The sequence below is a fragment of the Oncorhynchus mykiss genome, chromosome 6, assembly GCF_057628025.1.
Source record: "Oncorhynchus mykiss isolate SJ-2025 chromosome 6, ASM5762802v1, whole genome shotgun sequence".
NCBI lineage: Eukaryota > Metazoa > Chordata > Actinopteri > Salmoniformes > Salmonidae > Oncorhynchus > Oncorhynchus mykiss.
This window is the reverse complement of record NC_143027.1, coordinates 976,651-988,310: the sequence shown is the minus strand read 5'-3', so window position 1 is coordinate 988,310 and position 11,660 is coordinate 976,651. Positions and strand designations below refer to the sequence as shown.

The 11,660-nt window shown below is 45.2% G+C and overlaps 1 protein-coding gene across 1 annotated transcript in view; it reads right to left on the bottom strand.

The window, feature by feature from the left end:
- Positions 1-310: 310 nt before the first annotated feature.
- fbp2 (fructose-bisphosphatase 2) overlaps positions 311-11,660 on the bottom strand; it is a 28,301-nt gene continuing 16,951 nt past the window's right edge. The window contains exons 6-8 of the mRNA XM_036979182.2: positions 11,491-11,628; positions 2,160-2,279; positions 311-541 (exon numbers count right to left, since the gene is read on the bottom strand). Of these exons, the coding sequence (XP_036835077.1) occupies positions 356-541; positions 2,160-2,279; positions 11,491-11,628 (444 nt within the window). The 3' untranslated portion in view covers positions 311-355. The remainder of the gene's footprint in view (positions 542-2,159; positions 2,280-11,490; positions 11,629-11,660) is intronic.

Here is an 11,660-nt window from a genome sequence, read left to right as displayed (position 1 = left end):
GGTCTCACGGATGTCTCTCAATACTTCAGGTTAGTTTGGCTTTAGGGTGATATTATTGATACTGTGTCTCACTACTGGCAGGCTGCTCTCTAGAGTATAAAGTGAGCCTAAATAAGGAGAAAGGAAACTGCATGAGACAAACAGCTGTCAGAGTTCTGGTTCTAGTAGAGTTGAGGATAGGGTTACATGAACAGGAAGAGTGGAATATCTGAATCCTGAAATATGGGCCCTGGTCAAAAGCAGTGCAGTATATAAGGAAGAGGGTGCTATTTGCTCTTCTTGCTGATGGACAGACATGTAGTTACTCATGTTTTTCTTGTTGGTATTTAACTTTTATTCAAGTTTTGTTGTCGTTCTACTTGTGCTTCTTGACAAAGTCGAGGTACTCGTTGACGTCATCAGGTGAACCCACAATAAACGGAACTCTCTGGTGGATGTTGGTTGGAACCACGTCTAGGACACGCCCTTCTCCCGTAGTCGCCACGCCTCCACACTGCTCGATCAGGAAGGCGATGGGGTTGCACTCGTACAGCAAACGCAGCTAGGGAAGGGAAAGGAATACACACACCAAGATTAGAGGAGGGAATGTGAAGGCGTGACACACAGCTTCAACCTATTTAACTGGATTAGCTATTGTTTATATCTTTCTTAACTTTCCTTCTCCTTGCAAGAGAGACCTGGGCCCTGTTTCCCCATAGCCAGAGAGACCTGGGCCCTGTTTCCCCATAGCCAGAGAGACCTGGGCCCTGTTTCCCCACATCCAGAGAGACCTGGGCCCTGTTTCCCCACATCCAGAGAGACCTGGTCCCTGTTTCCCCATAGCCGGAGAGACCTGGGCCCTGTTTCCCCATAGCCAGTGAGCCCTGGGCCCTGTTTCCCCATAGCCAGTGAGCCCTGGGCCCTGTTTCCCCATAGCCAGAGAGACCTGGGCCCTGTTTCCCCATAGCCAGAGAGACCTGGGCCCTGTTTCCCCACATCCGGAGAGCCCTGGGCCCTGTTTTCCCACATCCAGAGAGACCTGGGCCCTGTTTCCCCATAGCCGGAGAGACCTGGGCACTGTTTCCCCATAGCCAGAGAGACCTGGCCCCTGTTTCCCCATGGACAGAGCCTCTACTACAACAATGGCATTACTACAGCTGCAATGGTATTACTACAGCTATATCCTCACATGGTCTCTCCTGTCATTGCTATGCGGATGACACTCAACTACTTTTCTTCTTCCCACCTTCTGACACGCAGGTGGCGAAACGCATCTCTGAATGCCTGACAGATACCTCAGCTTGGATGTCGTCCCACCACCTCGAGCTCAACAAGACGGAGCTGCTCTTCCTTCCGGGGATGGCCTCCCCGCTGAATTAAAGACTTCTCCATCACGGTTGACTCCACAGTGTCGCCCTCCCAGAGTACAAAGAACCTTGGCGTGACCCTGGACGACACCCTGTTGTTCTCTGCAAACATCAAAGCAGTGACTACTGCAGGTTCATGCTCAACAACAACCGTAGAGTATGACCCTACCTCACACAGGAAGTGGCGCAGGTCCTAATCCAGGGACTTGTCATCTACCGTCTGGACATCTGCAACTCTCTGTTGGCTGGGCTCCCCGCTTGTGCCGTCAAACCCATGCAACCTATTGAGATTGCAGCAGGCCGCCTGGTTTTGAACCCAAGTTCCCTCATGTCACGCCGCTCCTCCTCACTCTCCACTGGCCTCCAGTTGAAGCTCCACTACCAGACCATGATGCTTACCTACGGAACTGCAAGAGGAACTGCCCCTTCCTACCTTCAGGCTCAAACCCTACACCCCAACCCGAGCACTCCGTTCTGTCACCTCAGGTCCCTTGGCCCTCCAACCCCCACGGGAGGGCAGCTCCTGTCTCAGCCCAGTCTATGCTCCTCCTCTGTTCTGTCACCTCAGGTCCCTTGGCCCTTCAACCCCCACGGGAGGGCAGCTCCTGTCTCAGCCCAGTCTATGCTCCTCCTCTGTTCTGGCACCCCAATGGTGGAACCAGCTTCCCCCTGAATCTAGGACATCAGAGTCCCTGCTCATCTTCTGAAAACATCTGAAACCCTACCTCTTCAAACATTATCTTCTTGTTGATAGGGTTAGGGCTAAAGGTCAGGGTTTAGGGGTTAGAGGTCAATGGTTAAGGCTAAACCTACCTTTCCCTTAGGGCTCTTTTCATTGGCGGGGTACATGAAGATTCCTCCATATGCGATGGTGCGATGGACGTCTGCCACCATAGAGCCCACATACCTTGCTCCATAGGGGGCGCTCCCGTCCTATAGGGGCAGAGACAACAAGACACTGAACTCACTCTCATCACCATACACTGTTATCTAAACAACTTTGATTGATTGATGTACAGTTTTGATTGATACCATCACAACCATATTCGTTTGCCAGAGCCATAGATGAAGCTACAGTAGCAAGCAACAGGAGGCTATGCACAGCTACACAGCACATTTGCACGTGTTAAAATCTCAGTGTTAAGGTAAAAAGTGTTGTGAGTGTTATATCTGAGCGTTGATTCTAATGGGGTTAACACCAGTGTTATATCTGAGCGATGCTTCTAATGGGTTTAACACCAGTGTTATATCTGAGTGTTGATTCTAATGGGTTTAACACCAGTGTTATATCTGAGTGTTGATTCTAATGGGGTTAACACCAGTGTTATATCTGAGTGTTGATTCTAATGGGTTTAACACCAGTGTTATATCTGAGTGTTGATTCTAATGGGGTTAACACCAGTGTTATATCTGAGTGTTGATTCTAATGGGGTTACCACCAGTGTTATATCTGAGTGTTGATTCTAATGGGTTTAACGCCAGTGTTATATCTGAGTGTTGATTCTAGTGGGGTTAACACCAGTGTTATATCTGAGTGTTGATTCTAATGGGGTTAACACCAGTGTTATATCTGAGTGTTGATTCTAATGGGGTTAACACCAGTGTTATATCTGAGTGTTGATTCTAGTGGGGTTAACACCAGTGTTATATCTGAGTGTTGATTCTAATGGGGTTAACACCAGTGTTATATCTGAGTGTTGATTCTAGTGGTGTTAACACCAGTGGGATTAAAATTGATACCACCTGCGGTGAATAAATAAAGTGTTATTTGAATTACAGTGGTATCGGTTAATCGACTGTGTTGAGTTCATTTCCGTTAACTCTCGGAGTAAAAGAATATGTTGAAGGGCCTCTTTATCATACAGTATTTCCCAGGATACTTTGTTGCAGGTTGATTTTTAGACATTTTTTATTTTAATATCTATGTTTCTGCATGCACATTGATTCATTAATCTTATACTATACAAAGATAAATAACTGAAATGTTTCTAAACTAATCCAATCTGTAAGGGGTTGGACTTATTACACCTGTTACTGAGATACTCCAGTTTACATGGTTTAGGTAGTATTGGTTGTCAAGTCCTTCACAATAGCAGTCAGGCTGAATGCAGGTGGTGGGGGATAAAATATTCCAATTGTTGGACATCCTCCCACTGGCTGGATTCCGATAGGAATAACTAATCACTTCACACACCAGCGTATTGTGACTTGCAGATCAGGATTTTCAGAACAACTAGTACATAACTAAAGGCCTTCTGAAGTGTATAATGTACAAGTCACAAAGAGTTCAATTTAAATTCAAATACATTCACTTAGGCAATCACTTGGTGAAGGATCCAGTGCTGCAAATGTATTAATGTAACAAATATGTCTCTGTCACTAACAAACATAGTCATAGGTGGACATCTCTCACATTCACTTGAAAAGCATGCTGGGAAATATGCAATTTTGGTATTTGGTATTTTATTAAGATCCCCATTAGCTGTTGCATAAGCAGCAGCTACTCTTCCTGGGGTCCACACAAAACATGAAACATAATACAGAATTACATAATACAGAACATCTTTAGACAAGAGCAGCTCAAGGAAAGAACTATATACATTTTTAAAATGCACACGTGCTCTACATATCAATACATACATACAAACTATTTAGGTCAAATACGGGAGAGGCGTTGTGTCGCGAGGTGTTTATCGGTGGTGACAGTATTTCCTATCCTCAGTGCAGTGGGCAGCTGGGAGGAGGTGCTCTTATTCTCCATGGACTTTACAGTGTCCCAAAACTTTTTGGAATTTGTGCAACTGGATGCAAATTTCTGTTTGAAAAAGATAGCCTTTGCTTTCCTAACTGACGGTGTATATTGGTTCCTAACTTCCCTGAAAAGTTGCATATCATGGGGGCTATTCGATGCTAATGCAGAACGCCATAGGATGTTTTTGTGCTGGTCAAGGGCAGTCAAGTCTGGGGTGAACCAAGTGCTATATCGGATCTTAGTTCTACATTTATTGAATGGGGCATGCTTATTTAAGGTGGAGAGGAAAGCACTTTAGAAGAGCATCCTCTACTGACGGGATGAGGTCAATATCCTTCCAGGATACCCAGGCCAGATTGGTTAGAAAGGCCTGCTTGCAGAAGTGTTTTAGGGAACGTTTGACAGTGATGAGGGGTGGCCGTTTGACCGCGGATCCATTACCGACGCAGGCAATGAGGCAGTGACGCTGAGATCCTGGTTGAAGACAGCAGAGGTGTATTTAGAGGGCAAGTTGGTCAGGATGTTATCTAAGAGGGTGCCCGTGGTTACAGATTTTGGGTTGTAACTGGTAGGTTCCTTGATAATTTGTGTGAGATTGTGTTAAGCATGTCCCAGTTTAGGTCACCTAGCAGCACGAGTTCTGAAGATAAATGGGTGATAATCAATTCACATATGGTGTCCAGGGCAGAGCTGTGAGCTGAAGGGGGTCAATAACAAGCGGCAACGGTGAGAGACTTGTTTCTGGAAAGGTGGATTTCTAAAAGTAGAAGCTCGAATAGTTTGGGCACAGACCTGGATAGTATGATAGAACTCTGCAGTGGATTGTAACTCCGCAGCCTTTGGCAGTTCTATCTTGACGGAATACGTGTAACGGTCTTCTTGTGGTGAAGGAGAGGCGGACCAAAAAACAGCGTGATTATGTTGATTCATGTTTAATAACAAAAAGGATAAACACGAACACTACAAAACAACAAACGTGGAAAACCAAAAAACAGCCCTGTCTGGTGCAAAACACAGAGACAGGAACAATCACCCACAAACACACAGTGAAACCCAGGATACCTAAATATGGTTCCCAATCAGAGACAATGACTAACACCTGCCTCTGATTGAGAACCATATCAGGCCAGACATAGAAATAGACAAACAAGACATCCAACATAGAATGCCCACTCAGATCACACCCTGACCAACCAAAACATAGAAACATACAAAGCAAACTATGGTCAGGGTGTGACAATATGTTGTAGTTAGGGATGGACATTTCTGAATTTTTAGTGGCCTTCCTAAGCCAGGATTCAGACACGGTAAGGACATCAGGGTTGGTGGAGTGTGCTAAAGCAGTGAATAAAACAAACTTAGGGAGGAGGCTTCTGATGTTAATTAACATGCATGAAACCAAGGCTTTTAAGGTTACAGAAGTCAACAAATGAGAGTGCCTGGGGAATAGGTGTGGTACTGGGGGCTACAGGGCCTGGGTTAACCTCTACATCACCAGAGGAACAGAGGGGGAATAGGGTAAGGCTAAAGGCTAAAAGAACTGGTCGTCTAGTGCACTGGGAACAGATAATTAAAGGAGCAGGCTTCTGGGCGTGGTAGAATAGATTCAGGGCATAATGTACAGACAAGGGTATGGTAGGATGTGAGTATAGTGGAGGTAAACCTAGATGTTGAGTGACAATGAAAGAGATTGTTTTATTTGACTGCTCAACATGCCTTAGATAGCTCTTTTGTCCCACCCCCCACACATGAGGAGACCTCACCTAGCTTAACTGGTGCCTCCAGAGATACAATAAGTACTAACTGAGACAGCAGTAGACAAGGCATATTGACATTAGAGAGAGGCATAAAGCAATCACAGGTGTTGATCAGGAGAGCTAAGACAGCAACGGGTAAATGGTGATGAATGGGCAGAGAGGGTCAGTTAGGTACACACATGACCTGAGTTTGAGGCTGGGGCCAGGCAGCAGATAGGGTGCAGGCCAGGCAGCAGGCTGTTAGCCAGCCTGACAGTTTAGTGGAGTCTGCCACTAGCACAGTCAGTGAAGTCAGCTCAGCTATCCCCATTGAGACCGTGTCTGTGCCTTGATCTAGGTTGGGCAAAACTAAACATGGCAGTGTTCTCCTTAGCAATCTCACTGGAATAAATACCTCCTTCATTCCTGTCATTATTGAAAGAGATTGTGATATCTCACATCTCAAAATAGGGCTACTTAATGTTAGATCCCTCACTTCCAAGGCAGTTATATTGAATGAACAAATCCCTGATCATAATCTTGATGTGATTAGCCTGACTGAAACATAGCTTAAGTCTATTAACTGTTAAATGAGGCCTCTCCTCCTGCTTACATAAGTGACCATATCCCCCACACAACCCTTAACAGGCCTCCTGTGCTGTATACAGCATTCCTCACTGAGTTCCCTGAAATCCTGTCGGACCTTGTAGTCATGGCAGATAATATTCAATTTTTTTGTGATTTTAATATTCACATGGAAAGGTCCACAGACCCACTCCAAAAGGCTTTCGGAGTCATCATCCAACATGTCTGGGTTTTGTCCAACATGTCTCCGGACCTACTCACTGCCACAGTCATACTCTGGACCTAGTTTTGTCCCGTGGAATAAATATTGTGGATCTTAATGTTTTTCCTCATAATCCTGGACTATCGGACCGCCATTTTATCAAGTTTGCAATCGCAACAAATATTTTGCTTAGACCCCAACCAAGGATCATCTAAAGCCGTGCTATGAACTTGGTTAACCACCTATCTGAGCTGCTTCCTGTGCTTGGCCCTCCTATGTTGAACATAACAAACGCCTCCCTATCCACCGGATGTGTACCAAATGCACTAAAAGTGGCAGTAATAAAGCCAATCTTGAAAAAGCCAAACCTTGACCGAGAAAATATGAAACATAATCGGCCTATATCGAATCTCCCATTCCTCTCATAATGTTTAGAAAAAACTGTTGTACAGCAACTCATTGACTTCCTGAAAACAAACAATGTATACGAAACGCTTCAGTCTGGTTTTAGACCCCATCATAGCACTGAGACTGCACTCGTGAAGTTGGTAAATTACCTTTTAATGGCATCAGACTGAGGCTCTGCATCTGTCCTCGTGCTCCTAGACCTTAGTGTTGCTTTTGACACAATCGATCACCACATTCTTTTGGAGAGATTGGATACCCAAATTGGTCTATAAGGACAAGTTCTGGCCTGGTTTAGATCTTATCTGTCGGAAAGACATCAGGTTGTATATGTGGATGGTTTGTCCTCTGACAAATCAACTGTAAGTTTCGGTGTTCCTCAAGGTTCCGTTTTAGGACCACTATGATTTTCACTATATATTTTATTTCTTGGTGATGTCATTTGGAAACACAATGTTAACTTTCACTGCTATGCGGATGACACACAGCTGTACATTTCAATGAAACATGGTGGAGCCTCAAAATTGCCCTCGCTAGAAGCCTGTGTTTCAGACATAAGGAAGTGGATGGCTGCCAATGTTCTACTTTTAAACTCGGACAAAACAGAGATGCTTGTTCTAGGTCCCAAAGAGATCTTCTGTTGGATCTGATAATTAATCTTGATGGTTGTACAGTCGTCTCAAATAAAACTGTGAAGGACCTTGGCGTTACTCTGGACCCTGATCTCTCTTTTGACGAACATTTCAAGACTGTTTTAAGGACAGCTTTATTCCATCTTCATAACATTGCAAAAATCTGAAACTTTATGTCCAAGAATGATGCAGAAAAATTAATCCATGCTTTTGTCACTTCTAGATTAGACTACTGCTATGCTCTGCTACCCGGATAAAGCACTAAATAAACTTCAGTTTGTGCTAAACACGGCTGCTAGAATCTTGACAAGAACCAAAAGATGTGATCATATTACTCCAGTGCTAGCCTCTCTACACTGGCTTCCTGTTAAGGCTAGGGATGATTTTAAGTAGGTTACTGCTAACCTACAAAGCATTACATGGGCTTGCTCCTACCTATCTCTCCGATTTGGCCCTGCCGTACATACTTACACGTTCGCAACGATCACAAGACACAGGCCTCCTTATTGTCCCTAGAATGGCTAAGCAATCAGCTGGGGGCAGGACTTTCTCCCATGGAGCTCAATTTTTACAGAATGGTCTGCCTATCCATGTGAGAGACACAGACTCGGTCTCGACCTGTAAGTCTTCATTGAATTCTCATCTCTTCAGTAGGTTCTATGATTGAGTGTAGTCTGGACCAGGGGTATGAAGGTGAACGGAAAGGCACTGGAGCGACGAACAGCCCTTGCTGTCTCTGCCTGGCCGGTTCCCCTCTCTCCACCCTGATTCTCTGCCTCAAACCCTATTACGGGTGCTAAGTCACTGGCTTACTGGTGCTCTTCCATGCCATCCCTAGGAGGGGTGCATCACTTGAATGGGTTGAGTCACTGATGTGATCTTCCTGTCCGGGTTGGCGCCCCCCCTTGGGTTGTGCCGTGGGGGAGATCTTTGTGATCAATACTCTTGTCTCAGGGTAGTATGTTGGTGGTTGAAGATATCCTTGTAGGGGTGTGGGGACTGTGCTTTGGCAAAGTGGGTGGGGTTATTTTCAGCCTGGTTGGCCCTGTCTGGGGGTATCGTCGGACGGGGCCACAGTGTCTCCTGACCCTTCCTGTCTCAGCCTCCAGTATTTATGCTGCAGTAGTTTATGTGTCGGGGGCTAGGGTCAGTTTGTTATATCTGGAGTACTTCTCCTATCGTATCCGGTGTCCTGTGTGAATTTAAGTATACTATCTCTAATTCTCTCTCTCTCCTTCTCCCTCCCGGAAGATCTGAGCCCTATGACCAAGCCTCAGGACTACCTGGCATGATGACTCCTTGCTGTCCCCAGTCCACCTGGCCGTGCTGCTGCTCCAGTTTCAACTGTTTTGCCTGCGGCTATGGAATCCTGACCTGTTCATCGGACGTGCTACCTGTCCCAGACCTGCTGTTTTCAACTCTCTCTCTCTTCCGCACCTGCTTTCTTTAACTCTAAATGCTCGGCTATGAAAAGCCAGCTGACATTTACTCATGAGGTGTTGACCTGTTGCACCCTCTACAACCACTGTGATTATTAATATTATTTGACCCTGCAGGTCATCTTTGAACGTTTAAACATCTTGGCCATGTACTGTTATAATCTCCACCCGGCACAGCCAGAAGATGACTGGCCACCCCTCAGAGCCTGGTTGCTCTCTAGGTTTCTTCCTAGGTTCCTTCCTTTCTTGGGAGTTTTTCCTAGCCACCATGCTTCTACACCTGCATTGCTTGCTGTTTGTGGTTTTAGGCTCGGTTTCTGTACAGCACTTTGTGACATCGGCTGATGTAAAAAGGGCTTTAAAAATACATTTGATTGATGCATCCTCACACAGATCAAATAAAATAAAAAATATAAAAATAAATAATAATAAAAAAAATAATAAAAAAAAATAATAATAAAAATAAATAAAATATAATCAAATCAAAACACATGTTATTTGTCACATGAGCCGGATACAACAGGTGTAGTAGACCTTACCGTGAAATTCCTACTTACAAACCCTTAACCAACAATGCAGTTTTGGGAAAATAGAGTTAAGTAAAGATTTACAAAATAAAACACCGTAAAAAAATCTATTAAAAAGTAACACAAAATAACAATAATGAGGCTATATAAATAAGGTTATATACAGGGGGTACCGGTGCCTAGTCATTGTGCATGAGTACAGGTTAGTAAAACAAGGTCATTTGTACATGTAGGTAGGGGTAAAGTGACTATGCATAGATAATATGCATAGTACCGGACGTGCTACCTGTCCCAGACCTGCTGTTTTCAACTCTCTAGAGACAGCAGGAGCGGTAGAGACACTCTGAAGGATCGGCTATGAAAAGCCAACTGACATTTACTCCTGAGGTGCCAAACAGCATTGCTTGCTGTTTGGGGTTTTAGGCTGGGTTTCTGTACAGCACTTTGAGATATCAGCTGATGTAAGAAGGGCTTTATAAATACATTTGATTTGATGATAATAAACAGCGTGTAGCAGCAGTGTACAAAACAAATGGTGGGGGTCAATGTAAATGGTTCTGGTGGCCATTTGATTAGTTGTTCAGCAGTCTAATGGCTTGGGGGTAGAAGGTGTTCAGCAGTCTAATGGCTTGGGGGTAGAAGGTGTTCAGCAGTCTTATGGCTTGGGGGTAGAAGGTATTCAGCAGTCTTATGGCTTGGGGGTAGAAGGTGTTCAGCAGTCTTATGGCTTGGGGGTAGAAGGTGTTCAGCAGTCTTATGGCTTGGGGGTAGAAGGTGTTCAGCAGTCTTATGGCTTGGGGGTAGAAGGTGTTCAGCAGTCTTATGGCTTGGGGGTAGAAGGTGTTCAGCAGTCTTATGGCTTGGGGGTAGAAGGTGTTCAGCAGTCTTATGGCTTGGGGGTAGAAGGTGTTCAGCAGTCTTATGGCTTGGGGGTAGAAGGTGTTCAGCAGTCTTATGGCTTGGGGGTAGAAGCTGTTCAGCAGTCTTATGGTTTGGGGGTAGAAGCTGGTAAGGAGCCTTTTGGACCTGGACTTGGCGCTCTGGTACCGCTTGCCGTGCGGTAGCTGAAAGAACAGTCTATGACTTAGGTGACTGGAGTATTGGGTGACAATCTTTTGGGCCTTTCTCTGACACCGCCTGGTATATAGGTACAGGATGGCAGGAAGCTTGGCCGCAGTGAATATCCTGGGCCATACGCACTACCTTCTGTAGCGCCGTATGGTCGGATGCCGAGCAGTTACCATACAACTGGTCAGTGTGCTCTCGATGGTGCAGCTGTAGACATTTTTGAGGATCTGGGGACCCATGCCAAATCTTTTCAGTCTCCTGAGGGGGAGAAGGTGTTGTGGTGCCCTCTTCACGACTTTCTTGGTGAGTTTTTGAACATGATAGTTTGTTGGTGATGTGGACACAAAGGAACTCTCGACCCACTCCACTACAGCCTCCTCGATGTGAATGGGGTTGTGTTTGACCCCCCTTTACCTGTAGTATGAGCTAGTGAGTGGTACCGTGAGGTGAGAGTAACTGACTACTGGAATAACTGTCAGCAAGAATACACTTATGGTGGGTTCCATAAGGCTAGACAGAGAGGTTACTGTGAGGCTAACTGACTACTGGACTCACTGTCAGCAAGAATACATAAGGCTAGTGTGTTTAATGGGTTCCATAAGGCTAGTGTGTTTAATGGGTTCCATAAGGCTAGTGTGTTTAATGGGTTCCATACGGCTAGTGTGTTTAATGGGTTCCATAAGGCTAGTGTGTTTAATGGGGAAATGGAAGATCGCTAAAAGTTATTTGTGGTTCCAAAGCTCAAGGTGTCAGGTGATGATCATGTTTGCGTGTGTGTGTGTATGTGTGTGTGTGTACCTCTGGGTATTTCTTGTGCTTCAGGTACGCGTTGATGGATGGGTGCATGTATTTGGCGTATCCCTCGTTCAGACTGTAGATCTTTCCTTTGGGCTTGATCTTCACATTTTTCTCTGTCAGGATAAACTCTCCAATCGCCTGGAAACCAAACAACACAGTTAGTTAAGGGT